At 39.5% G+C, this 26,814-nt stretch overlaps 5 protein-coding genes and 1 pseudogene across 5 annotated transcripts; 4 read left to right on the top strand and 2 right to left on the bottom strand.

Annotated features, from left to right (window-relative positions):
• Positions 1-3,115: 3,115 nt before the first annotated feature.
• Positions 3,116-4,284, top strand: LOC141825638 (syntaxin-111-like). Its single transcript, XM_074713024.1, has one exon. It carries the CDS (start codon positions 3,123-3,125, stop codon positions 4,062-4,064), a length of 942 nt encoding a protein of 313 aa, XP_074569125.1. The 5' UTR covers positions 3,116-3,122; the 3' UTR covers positions 4,065-4,284.
• Positions 4,285-4,617: 333 nt separating this feature from the next.
• On the top strand, positions 4,618-8,794 carry LOC141823011 (putative LRR receptor-like serine/threonine-protein kinase At1g51880; annotated as a pseudogene).
• Positions 8,795-11,396: 2,602 nt separating this feature from the next.
• On the bottom strand, positions 11,397-12,937 carry LOC141824223 (transcription factor RAX2-like). Its single transcript, XM_074711466.1, has 3 exons — positions 12,484-12,937; positions 12,131-12,260; positions 11,397-12,037 (listed from the first exon to the last, which is right to left on the bottom strand). Exons 1-3 carry the CDS (start codon positions 12,617-12,619, stop codon positions 11,584-11,586), a joined length of 720 nt encoding a protein of 239 aa, XP_074567567.1. The 5' UTR covers positions 12,620-12,937; the 3' UTR covers positions 11,397-11,583.
• Positions 12,938-17,603: 4,666 nt separating this feature from the next.
• Positions 17,604-18,885, bottom strand: LOC141825461 (zinc finger CCCH domain-containing protein 10-like). The gene has a single exon (XM_074712845.1). It carries the CDS (start codon positions 18,873-18,875, stop codon positions 17,910-17,912), a length of 966 nt encoding a protein of 321 aa, XP_074568946.1. The 5' UTR covers positions 18,876-18,885; the 3' UTR covers positions 17,604-17,909.
• A 996-nt stretch (positions 18,886-19,881) lies between these two features.
• Positions 19,882-20,419, top strand: LOC141823009 (RGG repeats nuclear RNA binding protein A-like). Its single transcript, XM_074710289.1, has 3 exons — positions 19,882-20,004; positions 20,099-20,137; positions 20,225-20,419. The coding sequence occupies exons 1-3, from the start codon at positions 19,882-19,884 to the stop codon at positions 20,417-20,419; spliced, it is 357 nt and encodes a 118-aa protein (XP_074566390.1).
• Positions 20,420-22,402: 1,983 nt separating this feature from the next.
• LOC141824599 (aspartyl protease family protein 2-like) lies at positions 22,403-24,087 on the top strand. Its single transcript, XM_074711912.1, has one exon. The coding sequence runs from the start codon at positions 22,418-22,420 to the stop codon at positions 23,939-23,941; it is 1,524 nt and encodes a 507-aa protein (XP_074568013.1). The 5' UTR covers positions 22,403-22,417; the 3' UTR covers positions 23,942-24,087.
• The last annotated feature ends 2,727 nt before the right edge of the window (positions 24,088-26,814 follow it).

Genomic DNA, 26,814 nt, shown 5'->3' with positions numbered 1-26,814 from the left:
TCAAATTATCTGTGCCCTTAATGATGATTATCTACTAATTTAGCAGGTTGTAATAGGATTGGGCGGAGGGATGGTATGGTAGGTGTGATGCTGTCATTGGACCCAACACACAGCTGGAATTGGCTGGGTTCAGGTCCTTTCCATGTTGGCATTTGCAAACGGAGACAGTATGTGATGTGGATATAGATGGGCAGTTACTTCCAAACATGGCCACATTGATTAATATTTGCATATATCTTTGTATAAGATTTGCAACGTTGGATCCACAAAAGAACAGTTGTTAATTAACTAGAACATAAATGAAGAAATAAATATTAATAGTGAGGGCTCTGGAGAACTCGAGTAAAGCATTCCACTATTTTAGATTTGTGTTACTGATCAGCTCAGCTGATCCGTGCTTCTTGCTGTCGAGTTCTGAAGAGTTCAATGCTGTAGTGTCAGGCAAATTCCACAGCCTGCAGCAAGTTTAGAATAGTAGAGAACTTATCTGTCTATTTAATGTGATTTTGTTTTGATAAGCATAAATTATCAGAAGGGTGCCTGTATATATACAACTGTTTTTTATTTTTATTATTAAAATACTAATAATAACGGATGGTTAGTAAAATCAGTCGATGGCACGATTGCAATTTTGTAACGAACGAACACAATTGGCTGGAGTTATTGTCATGCTCCGAAGGTGTCATTTTTCACACACTAAAAGGTACCCCTTCGATGACAATAAAATAAAAGAGATAAGATATAAAGAATCATTTAAACATATCAACTATATGTACATCATAATCTTCATAGACAATAAAACTATACAAATAAATCACAAACGTAAATACAGCAAAATAAAAATAAATCAAATCAGAAATCAGTACGTCAAGATCTCTGAGCAACTCTAAGAAAAGTTGAATCAAATATAGTATCAAGTCTGCACCTACAAAACTGGAGGATAAAGAATGTAGACAGTTAGCCAACCGTTTATATATATATATATATATCCATTATATTTATATATTATATATCATTATCTAAAATCAGATAATATTTTTATATATGAATTTCGTATCTCAACTTAATTATCATTTATTATCATCAATTATGATAACTTCTCAATTCTTATTATTTAATTAAAATATATATAAATCATCAACAATATAATCTCAACATGAATAAATATCATAATCTTGTGATATCAACATGTATATCTGTATCAATGATATAAATCAATTAAAAAGTAAACTACTAGAGCCAATATCATCAAAGTGTAATAATGTCACATATATAGGCTAACAGTCTCCTCAGAATATATCGTCACATATGTTATCTAACATACGGACTAAAAGCCCTCACCCATGAAAGACATGATAAACACTGATCACGGGCCTCCGCACTACCACAACATATATGGGCGGTCAGGTGCTTTAGACCGAGGGCTACATCACGCCACCACTACTCAAGTGTACGATTCAATCCTCTGGTATAAAACTAGATTCATAGTTATCACTTTTTAATATTTTCTATTCTTATCTTTATTATTTCACTTTATTTTTTTATCACAATTATTATTTTCTCAATTAGTAACTTCTCGATTAGTCTGAACGACTAACATAAATTTTATTTATTAATTAAAATATCATCATAAGATTTGCAAATAAAGGGCAAGTATCAATTAGAAACAATATCAACAATATGGAATATAAAAGATCAAACAATTTAAAGACAAATATCAACGGAAGAATAAGTCAGAACAACCATTTAATTTTTAAAACACTCTTTTCTATCTTAATCCCCAGATGAACCTATGTGTGAACATGAATTAAATCAATTATTTATTCCTCCAATGATTTAATTATTTTAACTCTATTTCACTATTTTAAATATTATTTTAATCCTTTTTCTTTTAAAAAATAATTATATTAGTATATATAATCCATTTAATATATTTGTTATGTACAAGGGAATATAGGAGTCAAAGACAGAATGTACTCACGTTTTATGTATATAAAAAACTTCGAATGTCAGCAGATCACCGTGCTCTCTACTTGAATCAGTATCTACACATAATATCAAAATAACTCAAATAATCAAAATATTATTCAATAATAATAATAGCATAAAAATCTAAATATTATTTACAATTCGAAATTGAATAATCTTTTTTAATTTCACTTTCTTTGTAATATTTTCTATTCCTAAATGAAATATTCATCATAATCTAATTATTTATTTATCCTAACTATAAATTGATTAACATAAAAATATACCTTTCTTCTAAGGAACTAGGGTTGCTGTTGGCTAGAACAATGACAAAAAAAAACAGCAAGGCGAGGTGCTGCTCGAGGAAGAGAGATTGTTGCTCGTGTTGCTGGAAAGAAGAATGGAGGAGAACAAAGGGAGAGGATTACATTCTTGAGAAAAGAAAGGCCAAAATTCAAGTGCTAATTGGTTCCAAAATATGTAAGTACCTAAGCTTTATGTTGTTTACGACCTGTTCAAAGTAGGGAGGGGAGCAGCGCTGGTCCTCGACGAAGGTTGGGGAAGGGAATATGGAGAAACAGGTGAGAAAATAAGAAAGGGACAGTTCTTCGATTGAAGGCGCCACGCCGGCAAGCGAGACGGACAAGCTGCGCGGAGGGATTGAGGAAAACACAAACGAGGGCGATTGGAATCTCGGAAAGAGGCAGGCGACGGCGGTGGAAGAGATAAATTCTAATTCGTATTTTAAATTGATCGAATCGATTTAAACTTTATACTAGGTTCGATTTGAATTAATGTAGTCTTTATCTTTAGGTTTATTGGGTTTAGTTTGAACTCAATTTGATTTTTAGAGAGAAATTCTCATTTTCTATCTAATGATTTAATTTATTTATTTATTATTATTATATTTATTTATTTAAAAAATTAATATTTGTTCAAAAGTGTGCGACGGTTTAGGGTTCGGGGAGATAGCATTTCAAACATATACCCGTTGGGAAGTCTCCCTGTCTCATGACCGTTGCACTTCTCTCCTTTAACCCTCCCTGTCTCATGACCGTTGCACTTCTCTCCTTTAACTCTTCTTTCCGTTCCTCCCCTCTCTCATTGCATCCGAAACAACGAGAGATTCGGTAGCAAAAGACCAGGAGAGAAAGATGAACAACCTCATGACCAAATCCTTCTACAGCTATGCAGATCTCAAGAAGGAGGTCCTCAAGGACCTCGAATCGGGCGGTGGGGAGGTCGAAGCGGCCATCGAGATGGCGGCCGCCAGCGCTGACGGCCACCTGCTCCAGTTCTTCGAGGAGGCGGAGCTTGTGAAGGAGGAGATGGCGTCTGTCCGCGATCTCCTCGCGCGTCTCCAGGCCGCCAACGAGGAGAGCAAGTCGACTCACAAGCCGGAGGCCCTCCGCCACCTCCGCGACCGGATCAACGCCGACATCGTCCAGGTTCTGAAGACGGCCCGCGACATCCGCGGCCGCCTTGAGTCCATGGACCGCTCCAACGCCGCAAACCGGCGGCTGTCTGGCTGCCGGGAGGGCACGCCCGTTGACCGGACCCGAACCGCCGTCACCAACGGGCTTCGGAAGAAGCTCAAGGAGATGATGATGGAGTTCCAGGCGCTGCGGCAGAGGATGATGGCGGAGTACCGGGAGACTGTGGAGCGGCGCTACTTCACGCTGACGGGGGAGGCGGCGTCGGAGGAGGTGATTGAGCGGATTATCGCCGACGGGGACAGCGAGGGGATGATGAGGAAGGCGATGCTGGAGCAGGGGCGTGGGATCGTGGCGGCTGCGGTGCAGGAGATCCAGGACCGACACGACGCCGCGAAGGAGGTGGAGCGGAGCCTGCTGGAGCTGCACCAGGTTTTCCTGGACATGGCGGTGATGGTGGAGGCGCAGGGGGAGCAGATGGATGACATTGAGCATCACGTCGCCAGCGCCGCTCACTACGTCAAGGACGGCACCAAGGAGCTCAAGTCCGCCAAGGAGTACCAGAGGAGCAGCCGCAAGTGGCTCTGCATCGCCATCATCTTCCTTCTCATCCTCGTCTTGTTTGTTGTCATCCCCATCGCCACCAGTTTCAAACATTCTTAGTCAACAAAATCGATGATGATTGATAAGGGGGATTCTTAATTGGAGTTCTGCTCAAGCTCACTCTGTAACAGGGGACAATAAACGGTAGCTGGTAACCAGGTTGCAGGCGAGGTGTTTGATGTTCTTCCCGTCTCTGTTCTTACTTCTCTGCTTTGGATCATTACATGATTGTAGATCTTTGTTCGAAGTGATAATGATTCAACGACATGATTAATGTCATTACGCCATCTATTACAATTTGCTAGCTGGAGATCTTGAATCTATTGCAATTGTGCGAGAAAAACTTCTATCGTTATACTTAGAACTCCTTTAGACATTGAGTTTTCATGTTGAAATATTGAGGAATATTGTTCATATCCAAGTTAAGGTACATGGAACCCATTTGTTGTACTAGAATATTGAAGATCAACCATTATTTGAAAGTTATGATTTAAGCAAATTGATTTGGTCTAACTTATTCTTCACAATCATCTTGATGAGGAAGGGTATTTTTATTTTTATGGTTTGTGAAGTTATTTATGTTGTTCATTTTAGTTGTTCCGCATACCCTTGTATGGTTTATCTGGATCTTTTCCTGTGGAGTTTTAACATTTTTATGGCTGGTTTTATTATCTTTCATTGTTATTTTAATTGTTTATCGACTTTCCATTTCAGTGACTTGTCTTACAACAACCTAACTGGAGAAATACCGGATGCTCTAGGAGCATTGTCATCTCTCCGAATCCTGTAAGGATAGTACAACTTGTGATGGGTGAAATAATGCATAACTTGAGTTTTGACATCTTGGAGAAATTTGACCGGCAACAATCTTACTGGAACAATCCCTAATTCTCTTCTTCAAAAACAGAATATGGTATTCAGGTTTGTGTCTCTGTATTGATTGACATTCATGACACTTTCTCCTAGCTGTTAAAGAAGTCTCCTGTTAGCAGTCTAAGGTTAAGAAACTGCTTGCTAAGGCTTCAAAGTTTTACCACCTGAAATGAGCTGTGGATGTGCATGAACAATTTGAGTAGTACATCAACGTGTTGCTAGTTGATGTGTTCAGCTTACCTGAGTAGTAATGGGATTATCAACAATATTAAAACGTATATCAGCACATGAATCTTTTGCTACATAACTTAGATAGTTGTAGATGAAAAGTTAAAACAGAGGGGAAAAAAAGTAAGATCATCTAAAGTTTAGCCTTTTGTGAAAATTTGTTGGGGGGCTTGAATGAGCAAATCTCAACTAAGCATTAAGAAGATTGACATATTCCAATTGGCATGGGAGCCTCATCTATGAGATTCTCATTTAATCATTATTTACAAAAGAAGTTCCTGTCTTGTGAAGGTGAACCCAAATGTGCTCTGGTTTGACTATATATATATGAGTTATGTTTTTCACTCTTGTCCATACTGGGTATTGTTACAATACTTAGGTGCCCTACTTTTGTTCAAAAATGTACTAATACATAATTGATGCTTAGTCAAGGAGGCAATCCAAATCTTTGTCCTGGCGGAACGTCATGTGGAGTAGAAAAGAAGCAGCTTTCAAGTGTTGCTATTAATGCAATTATTTGTGCTGGTTCAGTGGCTTTACTTCTCGTTGTGGGGACATTCATAGTATGTATAGTGAGAAGAAAACAAGGTAGGTGTTTGGGAAAGTATGATTCTGTATTGATGACATTTCTTTTTCAATTTGGATACAATGGGCAATCACTAGCAGCATAACTTTTCGTCCTCGTATTTAAAGGATCAAATAGAACCACCTACTCCAATACTCTGCAACTTAGGAAAGAAAATGATACTAAAAGAAGTCCTTTGCCCATTAAGAGCTGTGGGTTTACATACGAGGAGCTGGAGAAAATAACTAATAACTTTGAAAAGCAGCTCGGCAAAGGTGGATTTGGTCCTGTCTTCCATGGGAACTTAGAAAACAATGTTGAAGTTGCCTTCAAGATACTATCTCAATCATCTTCACAAGGCATGAAACAGTTTCGTGCTGAGGTAACCAGTCCAACTCTAGTTAATGCTTTAGTAGTTGAGTTCTTATTAGAAGTGCTGCTCTGTTGTGAAGATTGATTAATATATTATTGGAACTAGAATGTTAGTTGTCACAAGCTTATGCTTTATTTCCAATGGTCAGTGCTGACTGTAAGAGATATTAACACAAAAAAGCTGGTCCAGGGTCTAGATTTCTTTTGGCCTATCAGTAATTTTCATATGGATCTTTTATTTAACTAAACTTCTGTCCATATGTTATGGATCTTCCTCATTTCTAGCTATTGTCTATTTCTGGATCCTCAAGAATTAATGTCCTTCCCCTTAATTTTCATTTACTGTGGTTAGTGTAACAGGCTCAAAACTTGACAAGGATTCATCATAAGAATCTTGTTTCTTTGCTTGGCTACTGCATGGGGGGGATAATCTGGCACTTATCTATGAGTACATGCCACAAGGAACCCTACAAGATCATCTTACAGGTTTGAATCACACATTTCATCTGGTTTGCTTTAAATCTTGAATCTGGACTGATCTGTAGCCAACATATTTCTTTCTCCAATGTTGCACTTTGTTTTGTTTAATTTTACATAATCATGTCTTGTCAAATAAAACTTAATAATGTTTGATTTTACCATATTGTCATATGATGTTTTGGTGAAATGATATACTTGCTATCCAGTCCAATTCAAGTAATTGTTTATCATCATAATCATCATCGAACCATGTTAGCACCAACTATTTGGGAATACAGTGACACAAAATTGGCCTGATGTATGTTTGGTTAATTGATACATCTATATTTAGTTAAATAAAATAATTGTTTATCATCATCATTAAGCCATGTCGGTGCCAACTGTTTGGGGATACAATAACATAAATATGCCCATATTTCACTAGTCAAGTTAATGCTTAATCTAATTGTCTTAAATAGGTAAAAGTCATGGTAATGCTACTTACAGTTGGGCGCATCGTCTTAACATTGCAATTGGAGCTGCATAGGGTTTGTTAGTCTATCCATCCTTGATCACTTAATGGATCTTTTGTTATCCTTTTCATCCCAATATCATGAGCTTAACAATATGCAGGACTGGAGTATTTCACACTGCATGCAATCCTCCACTCATTCATAGAGATGTGAAGAGTTCGAATATCCTGCAAAGTGAAAGTCTAGAGGCCAAAGTAGCAGACTTCGGGTTGTCAATGCCTTTCAACCTGGACAACCATACTCATATACCTGATGTATCTGCAGTGGTTCGTACCCCTGGGTATCTTGATCCAGAGTAAGATTATTGCTCTCTCTTTTCATTTTCTTTTGGCCCATTTATATACATAAACTTGAATATTGAAAGGAACTTAACAACACTGTAGAAATTGGAAAACTTGAATGGAAAGAGTACCATCTTACTGTGCAATTATACTTATGAGGAATGTTTTCAAATATCATAAACTGCTTGATGATAGAGGGCTGAGAGTTTCTGAACAGGGAAGAAACAAGATACTTGATTCAGTTTTCTGAAGATAGGAAGATAAAAGACCCACCCAATGAAATACTATGAAAAATGATGTACAGTAGGCATAGTTGATGACCCAGTCAAGATTGAACCTCCAATTCATAGGCACCAATTGGACTAGTGGGTTACGGATTGATATGTTTATTTTTAGAATATTCAAATATATATTCTAATATACAATATATGTATTGTAGCTGACGACCCTGTTAAGCTTGGACCTCCAACTCATTGGTGCCGCATGGACTAGTAGGTTACTGATTGATATGCTCATTTTTAGAATATTTAAATATATATAATTTACAATATATACCAGATAACAGGTCTTAATAAATCCAGTACGTTCTCATGATTAAGCAGCCAAGTCAATCATAGGTCAGTAGAAACTGTTTATGGGAAGAATCCACAAACAAGTCTTGTTAGAGTTGACACAACATTGGATCTCAATTCTGTAAAAGATGGTCTATTGTGAGTGTTTATTTAGGCATCATTAGTTAGTATCGAGAGATCTTTTGCATTGTTTGTAGGAATTCCTTCTTTTAAATCCATTAGCTCTTCTACTTTTCTTATATTTCTTTTATACAAACAACTCTCTGCTTTTGATCACCAGATAATTCTCTTTAATGCGAATGTCAGTTATTATCGAAGGTTGACCTAAAATAACTCGCATCTTCCAAAACTGTTTTAATCAGGATATAACCTAATACAGAGATTGGTTAAATCACTGCAGTTGCTGGTGTACATTCTCATTTGCTTAGAGTGTTGTTTCCGTTGTTTCAATATTTTTCTACTGTTAAGTCAGCTATGCTAATGCTCTTAGGTACTCTTCTTCCAACCAACTCAGTGTGAAGAGTGATGTCTATAGCTTTGGAGTGATTATTCTCGAGTTGATCACAGGCCAACCTCCTATGGTGCGAACTATGACAAACACTATTATTTTAGTTCAGTGAGTACGCCAAAGACATTCCCAAGAGAATATCGAGAACATCGTTGATAGAAATTTAGGAAGGGGGTACGATGTAAATTCCATTTGGAAGGCTACTGATCTAGCATTGCAATGCAACAAGATTACCATCAGAGGCCAACTATGGCTCGTGATGTTATGGAGCTAAATGAGAGTTTGGAATTAGAGTGTGCTTATTCTAGGGGTTCTATAACTCAAATAACACAGACCAGTACAATCAGTGGTGCTTTTGAAGTCGAATCACCGCCAGCCTATGCTACAGTAGCAAGGTAAACTTATCACAGGAAGGTTCAAGGTGGATTTGTTTTATCTTGTCTTTCTTTCCAAGAGTATGTTGTTTGAAAGTGTTGGGTCCCCAAGGATGTCTGCATCTCCACAATGGTATGATATTGTCCACACCTAAACCCTTATGGCTTTGTTCTTGGGCTCTCCCCAAAAGGTTTCATCCCAATGGAGATATCTTTCATCCTTTTAAACCCATGATCTTTTCCATGTGTTTTAGATGTGGGACTATGTTTGTACCTTTGTAACCCAACAATCCCCCTCAAACAAAGGACCACAAACCCTCTCAAACGGAAATCTTCCATTCGATGTTTGAATCCTCGACCCATCAGGACTTCTTGCCCCTCGGTCCATCCGACCTACTAGGACTTCCTGTCCCTCGATCCACTCGACCTACTAGAGATATCTTTCATCTCTCTGTCACACCTAGGACTTTTTGTCTAGTCGCAATAGGATTTTCTGATCCGACCTACTATGACTTTCTGCCTAGTCGCAACTAGGATTTTCTGCCCCTCTCCATCCGACCTACTTTGATCGCTACTAGGACTTCCTGCCCCTCGGTCCACCTGACCTACTAGGACTTCCTATCTGGTGTCTGATTCTCTTGATTCAGACACGAGAGCACTCACTTTCCCGTCCAACAGTGTGTTAATAGGCACGGATGTAGAGATTATAATGAGAGTGACAACTAAACTTTTGAATTGGCAAGATCTAAAGCATCTGTTGTTGATTGTTTAAATGCTGTTTTACGCTTTCCGATTTACCCTAGTGGTCGGTGGGAAATTTTCGTGGGGCCATAGATAGTCAATGAGACTAACTGGGATTATCATTTTTTTTAAATGCTGTTTTACGACAATAGCTTCAAGCCATTCTCTTGGCAATAACTCCCGAAGTGCTTGCTGGCTTAGTTAGGTGTCATTTTTGTGATTGTTTAAAAATGTTATCTTGCACGAATGTTCATCGGAGAAACCTTTGACACCCTACGAGTTGAGTTAAATTGTAAAGTCACAAGGTTCCTTATCTGAAAAGCAGCCTGTCTAAGGCAGATTTGGTCTCGTCTTCCACAGTCAGGGACTTGGAAAACAATGTTCAATTGCTTTCAAGATCGCACAAGGCATGAAACAATTTCGTGCTGAAATGTCATCTGACTTCGTTTTAGCAACACATCCTGTTGAGGAGATTAATTGCTAGATTACTTGACTAGAAGACCCTGTATAACTTAAAGAAATGTGTAGATTACTACAAACTAATGCAGTATTTCCAGTAACATGTACTGGATTTTGTGTTTAACTTCTAGCTTTGGAGTAATTATCCTTGAGTTGATCACAGGCCACAGCCTCAGATACTGAGAACTATGAACACTTCTATTAGTTTAGTTGAGTGGACACACCAAAGGATCGCCGGAGAGAATATTGAGAACATGAATTCCACTTGGAAAGCTACTGATCTAACATTGTGTTGCACATAGCAAGGCTACAATAAGAAGGCAAGTATTGCCTATGTTGTGATGGAGCTGAAGGAGAGCTTGGAATTAGAAAACGCTTCTTCTTGCTTCGTTCAATTCGACTAGCAAAACCCACTCGGTTGCAATTTGTTTCACCATCAATTTGGCTCGACTAGTCAATCAACTTACCTGCTTGATTGATGATCATGAACTCTATATTGGAATTTAAGGACGAGGGAGGTTTAATGTTAGTTTGATGCTCACGAGGGCGGCTAGGATTTTAGTATTGACCACTACGGACGGCGTATTATTTTGTTAGAGTTCATGTGAATATTTAAATGAGCGAGGGTGACTCAGAATTAAAAACGATGTATAAGAGATTCCCACCAAAACAAAGATGGATAAGAGAGATCTATCATCCATTCAATTTCTTTGGGATTTATATATATATATAATCATTTTCTCTAGAATTCATGAGTAAACGGCTTCTAGTTAGTCTTGTTTCTAGTTATTTCATTGATATGTTCCACACAGGCGAAACTTCCTCGAAGCTGATCCTTGGCCATTTCCATCGCCAAAAAATAATCTCCAGATCCCAAAAATTTGTAAAAAATTATAAACGAGGCATCGGTGCATTCCAATGTCAACATTGCTGAAAGATAAAAGAAAAAAGTAAGTGTGGAAGGAAGACAAGGGAGTCAATAAAGAAAATATACGAGCAAGGAAGATTCTTCCGCGGCCATTTCTTGTCATTTTATCTAATCATCATCATCGCCTTTGAATTTATTGAGAACAAGGCCATTTCAGCACCCATGCAACTCTCATGAACACCCCCTCGCCGACCAGTCCAGTCGATCTTGCTGACCATCGACTTTAAAGTCACGCACATTTCGTTGCACAATAGATGAATCCACAAAATACATGTACTTAAACTTCCATGGATGAACAAGATCGACCACAGAAATAGTCAAGAGTTCTTGGATTATATCGAGAACAAGGCCCTGTTTGTGGCTGAACTCAACTCCTCTTATGCTTGATCGGTCTCCTTGTGCTCTGTGTTTTGCTTTAATGCATTACTGTTGATTTTACAGTTCATTTGTAAAATGTAAAAATTCCCATTTTTAGCACCTAAAGAATTTTATGACAACTTATTGGGATTATATTTCTCAATTAATTGATAATTTTTGCTAGTCGACACATCTACCACAGAGGTTCTCCCATATACAACCTCAAATCTAATTAAGAAAAAAAAACAAACATGTACACTAATATAATCAAGAACTACTCTCTGTTAATTGATCACCAAATTGAGCTTCAACAGGAGTTCACGCCATTGCTAAGAATATCTGAGCTCTGAGGCGGTCCAAAGAAGAGGAGGCGGCATCTCCTCGTCCCCGTAACCACCCAGCAGCTCACTCAGAAATCCCAAGTCAAATTCCGACAGCAGCATATCTTCCTCGCCGGCCTTGCTGCTGCCGCTGCCGTCGTCGGCTGTGACGGTGGACGAAGACACGGAGCCTTCTTGATCGTTAATCATGGAGCTCAAGTGATTGGAGGAGGACAATGGTGGTGAATACAGCTTGGAGATGGGATCCGAGGTGTAGCTGTTCTTGGACTCCGATTTGACGGCGACAGCGTGGAGCAAAGCAGGCGGTGAAGTTGCAGACGGATTCTTCTTCACGGCGTCGTTGTTACTTGACGTGATCAGCTTCTTCTTCAGCTTGGTGTTCCAGTAGTTCTTCACGTCGTTGTCTGTTCTTCCGCGGAGATGGGAGGCGATGATCGACCACCTAATTTCAAGATTTAGGATAGAATAGCAGAGATAATTGAGGTGGGTAGATTGATCGGCAATTAAACTGTTGGGAGATGGTTTGGTTCATCACCTGCTGCCTAGTTTTATGTAGAGAGAGCAAATGATGTTATCTTCTTCCTCTGTGAACCCACCGTGCTTGATGTCAGGCCTGAGATAGTTGAGCCATCTCAAACGGCAGCTCTTCCCGCAGCGATTGAGTCCTGAAATAAATAATTAACCCACAAAATCGTGAATTTTTTGTGCTGTAAGAAACAGGTTGTTGAGGGCAAATCCCCACAATTTAACCCTCCAGAACAAATTTTGTTTGACAGAAACCATGATTGCTCGTCCTTTTCAGTAAGAGACAGGATTTTGACGCGAATGCAAAGCAGAGAAAACTCCGAAAACAAACGAAGGTCAGGAGGAAGAAATTATGATCAAAACCTGCTTTCTGGGGCAGAGCAATCCAGTTGCCACCGGTGCCGTGCTTCTCCATGTAACTCCGGAGAACCACGTCCTCCTCCGGCGACCACGGCCCTCTCTTCACGTTGGCCTTGTCACAGCATGGCGCTCTCCCCATCGATGGTCCACCTCAAAACCAAGCTACTGCTCGATGGCAAGAAACAGGGGAGAAGGGAAGAGAGAGAGAGAGAAAGAGAGCTCGCAGTAACAGGGAGATCAAAAATGGCAGCCTTCTTGACCCACTAGGACCTTTTGCTCGGTCCGTGCATTTTATAAAGACAGGTCTACGACTTCTTCCTGGCATCGACAACTTTAATTATCTTCCATGGCAAGCAACCCCCCTAAGCTAGCAAACTAACCGATCAAGTTTGATTCGAGCCATGAGCATATATGTAAACACGTACGCACAGGGAAGAAGTCTCTGAAGCATGGGAAGGCATCAGTCAGACTCGATCAGAGGTGCTGAAGTATTTAAAAATAACAGTGGAAACGTGAAGGTGGATGACGATGGCTGCTATGGCGATCGATGAATATAATGGTGCTTCGGCAGCCTCGGAGTTGGTCGTCACGCCAATTAGGAACCTGACCCACCCAGTCGATGAACAAGTTGTTGATTTCGCTTTGTTTGTTTCTGTTTGTTTGTTTGTTTGTCGTGTTTAATCTACACGTAGCTAGCTCGTTATTGCTTTCCAAGGTTTCATCTTCGTTCGACATGAACACAGCGTCTTGAGCTCAGTAATTAAAACTATATATATATATATAAGATTAACAAGGATTAATTCATTCAAGGGCCTAACAAAGAAAGAATTAGACTGTTCTTCTCATTAACTAATCCCTATCGAGTATGAAGAAACTTCTCATTAACTGCGTAGAAATATCGATCTAATTAGAAGAATGAGGATGTATGTATTCACGGAGTAAGCTAATATTCCACGCTATGCCCATGCCTCGACCCCACCCCAACCGCGTCTCTTTCAGCTTCGACAAATCCCAATTAATGGTCGACTTAAATGCCATAGATAAATTAATTAAGTCCCATTCATTAATTGATAGATGTAACCCACCCTCCAAATTACTTAATTACTTGTCGCTTTTGACTAATTAAGCCATGACGATTACTTAAATATGAAGACTAATTAAAGTGTTTAATTTTCTCAGTCAGTGGGCCGGGGATCGATGGCTGATTCCATTTTTATTAATTCCAATTGCTTCTGCAGGCGCTTTTGAAGTTTGAACTCGTCTTCCTCGTGATCATTACTCACTGAAAGCCTAAAAAGGCATATATGAGCTCATCAGCCCCTCTCTCCAAATTTTCTTTGAATGCTTCTTTCTGTCTCTCTCTTTCTAGAGAAACAAATATAAGAAAATTAGTTCCCACTGACATGATCAAGTTGATTATCGGATGATAAATTTATAATAATAAAGTAAGATTTGAATCTTCATAATCATGGATGTATATCCTTGCATTGAAAAATTAATTTCTCTACCTTGGGAGGTCATTCAATCTCATGATTTACTTTCCCATAAAACCTTGAAGTAGAGTGGTACTTGAGGTTATTATTATTTTTTTTTTTTACAAATATAAGAAAAGTAACAATGTTGTGATAAAGACATACGAGAGATATCCAAAGTATCATAGGCCAAATCTCAACTGGTGCAAGATTATACTCTTTAATAGAAAAAGTATGAAGCATATATGGGTCAAGTTGAGTACTTGAATTGGAAAAATAAATAAAAATCTTGGTCGGATCATCCTAAGATTAGTTGGTTCGAAAAACTTAATACATGAATTGTAACAAATAATAAATAGTAGAAAAATACGGAAAAATTAAGAAAATAATTAATAGAGTTGTTTATGACTTAAGCCGATGCCTTGTGACTAATTTTTAAATTGCAAGTTTCAAATTGGACCAACAAGGACCAAATCACGCTCCAACATAAATTTTTTTTTTTAAAAACTACCATTAATTTTTAAGTTTCCAAAATACCATAAATCCAATCATTTTTAGCAAAATATTCGTCTTTAGAATATTCAACCCTAATGATTTTTTTAAAATTTAAAATCATGAGTAAATGGTCTCTCATATACTTAATTTTTGCATTTTGTATGTTTAATTAACTTTAGAATTAACTATTATCATTTCTAAAATACCAGTTGATTAGTACATATAAGTCTGTTAGTTAAATTTTCACAATCAAGAAAAATTAAGTTATAATAGAACCCTTAATAATATGCATAAATTAGAAAAAAAAAATTAATCATCTAATTTTGTTTCTTAACCAAATTACTTGTAATAGTTTACAAATCAGCTTAAATTTAGATCTGAAGAGAACTTGAAAAAATCAAAGAAAATCTAGAATAAAAATATATATAATTAAAAAAATTAAATGCAAATAGCGTGGTTTGGTAAAATTGTCATTAAGTACTAAGTGAAATACACACACACAATATAATCAATATTTCTATTCATTCTCTTAGAAAATTATTTATCAATTGTAATTACTTGAAGTGACAAGTTTTGTATCATGTTGTTGGGTGCTTGCTATCAAAATTTGATGGAACATAACTATCATACAAACTTGAGTTGCATATTTATGTTATTTTAACACAAGTTTGTTGGATTTAATTAAGTGCACTTGCAAGTGTGATAGTGATCTCCTTGACTTGGCCTAATTTTTTTGGCTTCCACTTTATTAGAACTAAATGTTAATTAGTTCATATATATGCAAAGTAATTAATTAATTGACTTGACATGGACATGTTATTTGTTTGTATAAGTACATAAATGATATATACCAATTGTTTATACGGCAACAAGGTTAATTATATTACTAATTTGCAGTTATGCTAATTGAGGGGAATAATTAAGAAGGGAAAGGGAAGAAAAGAATATGAAAGGGGGAAAAAGGAATAACAAGGAAAATAAATCTAAAAAAATAGTTGTTCCATAACTCAAATTATATAATGAAATAATTATTTGATATTAATTTAAAACTAATTTCAATTGACATGGTTTAAATGGAATGTATGTGTGAGTCTTATTGGTCTCAAATTTACATTTTAAGCATTATATATTTATCAAAGTGAGATGACTATTTAATACAAGTCAAAATGCAAATGTGATATATAGCGACAAAATGCTTTTGGATCGAGATCCTAAAATCTCATCTTCACATGATAAACTTTTGTTTTGAGCAGTGTGAGTTCGTCGTTTAGGTGAAATGGTATTAAAAATTTAAGTAGGATACCACCAATAAATTTAGAGGTCCTAAGAACCATCAATTCCTTCAAACTTTCTCTTTGAGTAATCTTGTTAATAAACCTCAAAACAAAATGCAAGCTTAAGATCAGCAATGTGCTTAGCTTCTTGGGCTTCCGTAAACTTGTACTCTCATATCTAAACCTGAGCTTCATTTTAATCAAAATAATTATTTTATTCTATAAAAGTCAATGTCAATCTTATTTAGTATATATATATATATATATATATATATTAAATATATATATATATATATATATATATATATATATATTTATTAAAGATGATCATCTCACTATGAGTAATGTCGGCACATTAGTAATAAAAATTGTCATTTCGTTTTAATAATTTTTCGAGTATCAAAATGCGAGTTTAAGACGGTAAATTCATTCACACTTTCATTCCTAAGTTGGACACGTGTAAGTTCAATTTCAGTAAAAATAACTATTTTAATTCATTCGTTTTATAATTAAACTAATATTCATAGGCAAAAATTAAAAGGATGTGTAAATCATCAAAATCTTTTAAAAAAAAATCAAAAAGAAATTCTGTTAGATATTTTATTTCAAGAATATCTTTTATTTTAACATTATTAAAGTAGCTATTGAGTAGTTGATATAACCTTTAAAAATTATTTTGTAACTACTATAATATATATTGTAGTATTATTATAGTAACTAATTAATTAATAGTTGTTATACTTGTTTTAAAATAATTTTAATAAAATTTAAATAATTTGTTAATGGTTAAAAAGTATTTATGTTATAATAATTACTTGTAGATAATATAAGTTTGTAACAATTATCAGTAGTTATAGTTAAATCCTAAATCTTAAAATCTTGAACTCTAAATTTTTAACATTATTATATCAAATACTTTTTTTATCAATTTAATTAAAATAATTTAAACTTCATGTCTTCATCAAAATCATTTTAGATTAATTAAAATTACTTAAAATAATTATAAAAGTTACTAAGTAACTAATATTAATAATATTGAAAATAAAAATAATAATATTGTAACAGTTATTCGATAACTTTTAAATATTACATTAGTTATCGAATCTTTACTATACATTAAAAAAATATCAATAATTATTATAATAATATCAAAATAAAAAATATTTTTAAAATAAAATATTCGATAGAGCACACTTTTATTATTATTATTTTTGACTCAAGGCATCACAGTCAGTATTTGAAGCATTGTTTTTTACGATATTTGTTACAGATTAATATATTAAACACAAACTGTCGTAATGTTTCGCCCATGGTTTGCGTTACCGCGGCCACCTGATTCAGATTTGCCAGCGGTATCATCCAAAGTAACCTGTGACGATGAAATGCTGGAATATATAACTTTTGGACGGACATGTTCATATTCTTCTTCGTTCATCTGCAAAAGTGTGAGAGGAAAGCGATATTTAATTATTAAATACCAAATGTTACTGTCTGAAGTAGAATAATGTCCCTGGAGAAGCTCAAAACCAAAGGCGGCTGTCTCGCCAGAACACTTTTGTTTTTCTTTTTTTTTCTTCTGATTATTATTACATATTATGCAATATGGATGGGCAGATGGCAACTAGAAGCAACGGCTGACTATCAAACCATAAAAGTCTTATGATACGGAGTTCATCACAGCAAAAGAAACATAGTTTTTGCAGTGAATATTATACTGTAAGAAGATAAAAGTCTTATGATTAACATGTATGTATGGTAATATCATAGTTAAATTTTTGTAGGATGCTATTATTTGCAGATACTCAGAATTTGTTAACGTGAAATACGGGATGAATTGATGCGACAACAGTTCTTCACGAAAGAAAGACGTACTGTTTTCTGATTGAACATTCAACATAAAATTTCAGATGCAGAAACTCCATACATGAAATAAGATGCAACAATTCTGATTGATCGAACTCTTTACAGCAATGAGTTGGATAGAAATTTCAGGTTTAGAGAACTTGTTGACATGAAATAAAGATCGGTGTTGTTTCACAGTTCCTAAAAAAGAGGGGGTTTTCAACCCCAAAAATGTCTTTTTTTTATTCTCCAGGTTCAAATTATTCACAAGCTCCTCTTCTTTATTTATGTACCAATCGACGACGTCGTCAATGCAGAACTTGATACTTCAATTTGATAGTCCACTTCAATCCTTTACCAGTTCTGATACCCATCCCAAGTCGGGCACCGTCTCCGCTGCTTCCTTCTCCTCCTCTCTCCTCCGGCACTCAAGAAGCTTCGCTGTCAAAAGCCAAGGAGCACGCACTGCTTTCTCTGCTACATCTCGGGTTTCTGGCGGGAGAAGGGTCCTTGCAGGAGATGCTGAGAACCACGCCCTTCTCCTCGTTCCAAACGGCGTCACAGATCTCAACTTGCTCAGCCTCAGCTTGGTCATCGCCCCCATCATCTCGTCCATCGCCATAGGCGACAAGGGCGGCGAAGATCCATCAGACCGCGGCGACATGGCGGGAGGCGCCAAAGTAGACTTCGGAGACTCAGACAGCAGAGTTACGGTGCCACCCTTGCCAGGCGATGTTGGACTCGTGGACAGGATGATGCGAAGCTCCTCCTGGGAGTGTGCAAAGAAGCACACGCGGCGGAGGCAAGCGCTTCCGTCCTTGCATGGTTGCGTCCGGTAATGCGACGGGTGGAGCCAGCTTTCGAACACGCCATGGGCGTACTCGCAGTCCTCGCCGCGGTGACAATCTCCGTCTCGGCGAAAGTCAGGGCAGGGGGTGCCGGTGTAATGGAACCTCCGCGGGTCGCGACGACGGGCCTTCTCGCCTGGGTGAGCGTAGGGACACTTGGTCCAGTCGTGCGACCGCCTGCCGGGGCACCGCCGGACCTTGAACTCGTACATACGGAAATCGTCGCTGCCGAACACGTCGGCCGCCGAGAAGTCAGGGGAAGAGTCGTCGTCGCAGGGGAGGAAGAGCTGGAGCGCGAGTGCGACCTCGCCAAGGAGGTGAGGGGGCAGATCGCCGGGAAGGCGGGCGACGCCACTGACAGGGAGCGCTGTGTAGGGCTGCATCGCAGACACGGGGTTGTTAGAGAGGGACCAAGGATGGACCTGAGCAGCCGGGGCGCGGTGAACTTGCTCGCCGGGCACCATTTATGTGACTTCGAATAGTACGGATGAAAGGAACAGGAAAAGAACGGCTACCTCTATTTATAGTGACGCAGGAAACCGACGTCAGATTAGCGGCGGAGGAAGAAGGGGGGCCCACAAGAACCTTCAAGCACCCACAGGATTGCGCTCACCTTCTCCAGTCGCGACTGAAGTCGTAGCTGATCTTTGCAATTTCCGCCAATGCTGGCGTGGAAGTACCTTGCGAGGTGTGAGGCGGCAGGAGTGGAGCGGGACACGTGGAGGCAAGTGAAGGCATGGGTGCAGGACGTGGCGAGAGACGCCAGACGTAGACCGGCGATTTACTGTGGGTTTGTCCATAGTATCTGCCGAATAATAAATAAAACTTCGAGTTATTTAAAATTTGTATTTTACTAAAAATAATTTAAAAAAAAAATTCCAGCAAAATTTAAATTTGTTCTCAGCATTTAAATTCCATTACAAACTATTAATTATCGTCCTTATTAAGTCTCCTGATTTGATTGCTTTTGAAAAAGAGAGATTTCGATTGATCAACTAATTTTTTTTCTTCTAGTCTTTAGTCGATCTTATCTCTAAAACCATTTTGCTAAAATCTAATTTACTATTATTAGTGGATGTTAATTTGGATTACATAGTGGCATTCTTATCCTGATTCCTATATAGATTAGCATTCACACCAACCGCACAACGTGCAATAGATTTTCGTCTTCCGTTTAAACAGAGCCGGTGCAGCCCGAGGTGATTCGGGTTTTGGATGATGGAATGCAAACCCGTTTCGACTTAAGATTAATTTAATTAAGGCCTGAATACAGAGTTCGACTGTAGTCGGATCGGACCCCGCTACATTAACGGGTCTGTATGGGGCTTTGAGTTGAGCCCAACAAAGTAATGAAGTGAACCCGGCAAATGCTATGAATCTCAACCGCTAGATTGTAATCCAACAGCCAAGATTCTACGACTTCACCATGTGATTAGCTTAAAACACTAACGGTGCGTTTAGTCGAGCATTATGGTTGATAATGATGAAGAGCGAAAAGTTTTACTTGCAATGCAGAGCGAAGAGAGAAAAGTTGAATTTGATGAGGAGTTGCAGTCGATGAAGCAATTGTCTGTGAAGAAAGAAAATGATGAAGTTTTCATTAAATTGTTTACTATATTTTTTTAAAACAAATTTATGTCTACTTTATTACAAGCCTGATGTTAGTCGATGCAATGTCTATTTGCAGGGTACTGGTAAGGACATAGGAAAGAAGAAAGAAAACATTGTAATATAGTTGCCAATTGCCAACTTGGTTATCAGCACACAGCATATTCTCATGTGTTTCTGACTGACGAGAATCCTTTGTTGGTAGCATATGAGCATCACTGAGTTCTTTAAGCCGACAAATGGTGGTAGATACTACGCCCCAGGAGGCGGTGGGCGTGGTAGACTGAGAGGTGGTAGGGGGCAACAATTTGGAGGTAATTTTGATCTTGGATCTTCAAGCCCTACAGGTGCTCCCTCCATTGAGGATCCTGGACAATTCCCCACCCTCAGTGGGAAGTGATAGCAAAGTATAGTCTCATCTTCCTCGTCTTGATATCTCCTATTCTGATCTTAGTTTTGGGTCGAGGGATTGCATGAGGATACAGTTAACTCGCATTGTCACTATGTAATTTATATCTGTCAAGAGTTAAATTTAAGATTTTTTTACATTTAACCTTTGTTATATGTTGCTTATCAATTTGCTAATTCATTCTCGAGTAGTTTTTACCTGCATCTAAATTCTTCTGTAATAGTATCATTTCATCCATGGATTCATTTGCAGAACGGATAGGTCAAGATCTTCACCTTATTTTTTGCATCAAGGTCTTCTGCTACCATTCATAACTATGTTTTTACAATTCTATCCCCATGACACTTTTTAAATTCTCAAGAACAAAAAGCTCTACAACCATCAAAGAGAGCCCAACTCAACTTCATCCTGATCAACATGAAAAATTTCAGCATTTTTTAATCCTAAATCATCCTCTATATATCCTCATTCAATTGCCATTTGGACCTTGAAATCTAATATGATTCCTCTACATTACACCTTTAGCTTGAAACCTAACAACTAATCTCTAGACACAAAAAATAAAGTGACTATATCATCCTCAATTTTACACCTGATCAAAAGTGGATTCTAGTCGAAACATTTAGATGGGATTCAGCCTAACCCATGAACTCTTCTACAGGCTCATCACATGTTGGTTAAAATGAAACATGTGAAGGTACATCAAACACTTCTATGCCCATCACTTAAAGCATTTATTCTTCTTTCTTGAGTTGGACGCTTACCCTCTCTGCTTTCCAGCTAACATGCAAGAAACAAAGAACGATGTCTAAACAATCCAAGCAAAGGAACTGAAAACCCGAGGGCCCATTGATGTGGCACATCGAAATGACCACAGCTGTGCCACATTCGTCTTCCATGCTCTTCCTTTTGGCCCTTGGAAGAATTGCAGTGCAAGCATAAGGTGGGGGGAGGACTTTGTTTTTGGGCAATCAAATTCGTACCACGCATCATAAATGCCAACAAAAAATGGCCTATTGAGAATGGAAGTGGAGGAAGCACGGACATTTATTTGAGTGCCGGGCTTCCTTGATGGATGTATGCGTGTACTAGTGCCAGTAACTTTACGCTGCTGTCTGTAATGCAATGCAAGTTCTTCAAGCGTCTGATTTAGTGAGCTTCGCTTCTAATCATTTGTTAGCTCTATCAACCGGCACATGGAGATAATTTTTATTTTCTTACGCACGGATAATTTTAATCCAAATATTAACTCGAACTGTTCTAAGAGAAGGGATTTCTTTCACAGTTTTTATTAAAAATTTATATATACTTTTTTTAAAAAATAACGATTTTCTTTGTCTTCCACTCGATTGTTCGATAGTAAATAGGGAGGGGTTCACTTTCCAACAGCGCACCGATCAAAGCACTACTTAAATCACGACATTAACTACAATTCCAACTCATGCAATGATGCAAAGTCATTTATAGGCTAAAATTATTAATGTTTTTTTTTCCTTCGGATTTTTAATACGAGTTTTAAATTTTAATTTTAAAACCGACAAGTAGTTAACTAGCTTTGCCAGCGTGGAAGGCAGCTACCATCGGACATGTGGTTAGTACTTGCACCGCTCGGAGCTGCTCTCGTAGGATGTAGACTCCTAGTCCTACCAAATGTACTTGAGATCACACTGGCACCGCCTTTGCTCTATTTATTGTTTTTGAAATATATAATTTTCCTAAATACATTTTAATTTAATAATAAATTGCATTTTACACTTATAAATTTTTAGAAAATTCTCTTTTGGCTATTTTTCAGTATTCCAGAAAAGAGATTACTGAATAGAAAACAAATAGCGAAAAAAATATAATAAATAAAAATGATTTAGAACCGGCTCGGTTCTAAAATGTTGGTTGATTCCGGCTCACCGCCACCCACAAACCGACCGTCCTCCATTAACTCCGTACCGTCCGGTTCGTCTTTTCTCCTCTGTTTTGTTCCCTTCTTTTTATATGCCAGCAGCATCGAGCGAGCTCACTCACTCATCCATGGCGTCCACGCCCCTTCCTCTTTCCCTTCTCTACTCTCTAGTCCTCCTCCTCGTAGTAGCAGGTAATGGAACTTCCAAGCCCCTGCAGCGTCAAACCCTCCTCGTTACTCCTCTTAGAAGTCCTGCAACCCTCGTCCCAGAGGAGGACGAGGGCCAAAGCCTAGCCAATGGGGTGGACTCCGAATCCGAGGCGACCCTTTCGCCCTCCTCGTTCCACTTCGAGCTCTCACACCGTGATTCCCTCCTTTCCGCGACCGCCTCTCCCGAGCAGATCTTTAGCCTCCGCCTCGACCGTGACGCTGAGCGGGTCGAATCCCTCCGGCAGATGCTCGCGGAGGTGGCTGCCCCGCTTCCTCGCAACGTCACTGGACGGCGGGGGTTCAGCAGTAAGGTGGTGTCCGGCCTCACGCAGGGCAGCGGCGAGTACTTCTCCAGGATCGGGATCGGCACGCCGCCGAGGTACGTCTACATGGTGCTCGATACCGGCAGCGACGTCGTCTGGTTGCAGTGCGCCCCGTGCCGGCGCTGCTACTCCCAGTCCGACCCGATCTTCGACCCTCGAAGATCCCACACTTACGCCGCCGTACCCTGCGGCACCCCGCTATGCCGCCTCCTGGATGCGGCCGGCTGCAACACGCGCCGCCGGAGCTGCCAGTATCAGGTCTCGTACGGTGACGGATCCATCACCATGGGTGAGTTCTCGACCGAGACACTTACTTTCCGGCGAAGTGTCCGTGTCCCGCGCGTCGCTCTTGGATGCGGCCATCACAACGAGGGCCTCTTCGTTGCTGCTGCAGGTCTCCTCGGCCTTGGTCGTGGAAGTCTCTCTTTTCCGTCCCAGGCGGGCCGACGGTTCGGCCGTATGTTTTCATACTGCCTGGTAGATCGTACCTCTGCCGGTGCTCCAAACCGGTCATCCACAGTAGTGTTCGGGAACTCCGCCGTGCCCAGGGCCTCTTCGCGAGTGGCCTACACTCCCATGGTGCGAAATCCCAAGGCGGACACTTTCTACTACATCGAACTCACAGGAGTGAGCGTCGGCGGCACGCGCGTGCCAGGCGTCCTGACGTCCGACCTCCGATTAGATCCCTCGACCGGAAGGGGAGGCGTGATCATGGACTCAGGAACGTCAGTGACGCGGCTGGCGCGGTCGGCATACGAAGCGCTGCGCGATGCCTTCAGGGCCGGGACGACAGGCCTGAAGCTGGCGCCCGGCGGCTTCTCCCTCTTCGACACGTGCTACGACCTCTCCGGGCGGACGGAGGTGAAGGTTCCGACTGTGGCGCTGCACCTCGCTGGCGGATCGGCTGTGTCGCTGCCGGCGGAGAACTACCTCATCCCGGTGGACACCAGGGGCACCTTCTGCTTCGCGTTCGCTGGGACTGACAGCGGCGTGTCCATCATCGGCAACATACAGCAGCAAGGGTACCGGGTGGTGTTCGACAGGGATAGGTCGAGGGTAGGGCTCATGCCGCGAGGATGTTGACGGCGGCTGCCGACGTAGGCCACTGCGATTGAAGTAGAGGGTGAAGCAACTTTTTCCTTCCTAAATTTTATCCAATTCACGGTTATCCTGGTGCGCTAATGTAATGATACGCAGAAAAAAAATTTAATTAATGAGCAAATTATTAATACGAGCAAATGGGTGGTCCAGATATCACTAGATGATTACAAAAAAACAAAAGGCACAAATAAATAAATAAATAAATAAATAAAAGACGATGATTTATCGGTACAAGGGAAAGGAAAAGAGTAGCTGCACAGTCTGCAGGAGAGCGCAGCGCGCACATGGGAGGTGGAATTAACTGTCGTCTACCTCGTGTTCTTGCCCTGTTTAGTAGCCGTTGTATGCATCCACCCGTAAAGCATGCCTCCGCTTCCACACATCTGTCTCTCTGCTGTTTCCCCTGCTAATCCAACTCTGCACTGGTTTCATTTTATCTCTGCTTATTCGTAACAACTCTTGCTCGATTAGGTATTGTCCAATAAATAAACAAATGCATCTGATCTCGCTACCTCAAGGTGGTGACGACTAAGAGGCGAAATTCCGTGTGAATGGCCCTCGGAAGTTCCTGATGAATGACTGCGCGCGTCAGCTCTGGCTCTCAACTATCTAGAAGCCGTGAAGTTTCATGTGTGCTATGGAAATGAAGAGGATAACATTTTGGTCGGCAAAGTTACTGCACTGATGCTGTAGCTTCTTCACAGTGCTTTGTCCTCTGGGAAGACCTCGAAAAATGTCAGGCTCACTGTATTTTTTCCCCCACCGAGACGAGCTTTTTACCGGAGTCTTTGCTGGGTAACTATCAAGGATGAACTCAAGTTGACTCCTGATTTCCTTGGTATCAGAGCTGCAGAATTAACAAGAACTCTGTTCCTGCATGTTCTACAATATCACTTCTGTTCTCTAGAAGTTGGTTGGAGGTTCAACGAATCCAAAATGTTTGTAAAATGAGCCTTCAAAATCCAAGCGCGGACCTATGAACTAGGGTTTCTTTCGCCAAGACCTTCGCTATCCATGCATAATCATGAGATTCACTAAGTTCCAAATGCGTAACAGAGGCTTGAGAAACTGGATTATAAATAGATTTAGAGAGGAAGATAACAAGATATTTCCATGGTTAGAATTTTCCAAGCAAGGTGGTGTCGAAGGTACTTCAAGGAAGCTTTTGAGGTGTCTCGTCCATAGATAATCTCTCCTGCAACTCTCCCACCCGGCCAGGAATACCTATTTTCACAGGGCTAGATTACTGATCCACGTGCAGCACGTTATTTTTAATTGTTTTGCCACTGATGGCTAACCGACATGCATGTTCCATTGGTCTTTCAATGCTTCATGTCATTATCATTTTTTTACTGAACACGCTAAATTATTCATTTAAAATGGCAAAAAATGCATATGATAAAAAGAAGTCTCAGGAAGTGATACCAGGCAATTGACAGATCAACAGTCGGTGACATTTTAACTCAAGATATTGCCCGTTTACTGTAATGCTTTGACCTTCTTGACAAAGAAATAAGAACCAGCATAGTAGGTATTTCGATTAAACATTGCGGATAGTTAAGTTATCCGTCGCGATGTGTGCGACCTCTTGAAAAAATTCAATGGAGAAGATGATGAAAATCCGAAACATATTTTAGAAAGAGATTAGATTGATGTCAATGAGTCCTTGTAAGTCACTTTAACATTCAAATTATGATTCTTTCAAAGGGATAGAATGTAGAAAGAAAAAAAAATGATAAGAGAAAAGTTCAAAGAGTTGAATTTGAAATAATACCTTTTGTTAGAGTTTTTATAGTCATCTGAAAGTATCTTCAGGTTGTATGGGATAGTGCCTTTGTGTAAACCTATGAGGGGATCAGATCTAATAATTATTTTCTTTTGACCTTATATGCAGAAAAGAAAAAGTATCTAAGGGGACCATGTCTGACAATCTCATAATCGCCTGTTTATTCTTGAATAACCATGTGTTCGTAGGAATATTCGCGTTCTCTCTTAGTGGACCCATAGAAGACAGGGGTTTGCAAGATACGTAAAAGTAGAGTTCAGTATGAGATGGGCAAGACGATGTAGTCTAAATGAGACTCAGGACTAAGATGACATGATCGAGATAAGATTTAGGACTAAGACAGTATGATCGAGATGAGATTTGAGATCGAGATATCAATGACATGACTGAGATCAAACTCGGAGACTAGACGATGTAGTCGAGATAAGATTCGGGATCGAGATAACGCGGCCGAGATAAGACTCGGGATCGAGATGGCCGAAATGGCATGATCGAGATGAAACTTGAGATTGAAATGGTTGAAATGAAATTCAGAATTGAGATGGCATGGCCGAGATGAGAATGTGCAGATGACCGATATGATATTCGGAATTGAGATGGCGTGGCCGAAATGAGACTCGGGATCAAGATGGTCGAGATGAGATTCGAAAGTCGAGATGAGATTCGGGATCGAGATGAGATGAGATTTGGAACCGAGATAGCCGAGATGGTCGAAATGTTGTGGCCAAGACGACGTGATCGAGATGAGATTCGGAACTGACATGGTCAAGACGGCATATCGTCGAAATGGCTGACATGGCTATGGGGTTCGGCTTAGGCTTCGTTCAGGTGGGATCCTACTTTTTGGGGTCATGCTGACTAGTACTCTCAAGTCAGGATTAGACTTGACTTTCCCTTACTCTTGATTTTCATTCAGGAAAGAGCCACGTCAATTCCCCTGCATCAGTGGGTTTTGGCATTTGAAAGATAGCAAAGACACCACCAAAAGTGTAAAATCCATACATTCTGGAGAAAAATAACTCCTTCAGTGCTGAACAAATTAATAGGACATTTTCCGATATTGGTTCTG

The sequence above is a fragment of the Curcuma longa genome, chromosome 3 (genome assembly GCF_044706935.1).
Source record: "Curcuma longa cultivar G26 ecotype Majalengka, Jawa Barat chromosome 3, ITB_CL_G26_1.1, whole genome shotgun sequence".
In the NCBI taxonomy this organism is placed as follows: domain Eukaryota; kingdom Viridiplantae; phylum Streptophyta; class Magnoliopsida; order Zingiberales; family Zingiberaceae; genus Curcuma; species Curcuma longa.
Note: the sequence above shows the minus strand (reverse complement) of the source record. Positions and strands in the feature narration are given on the sequence as shown.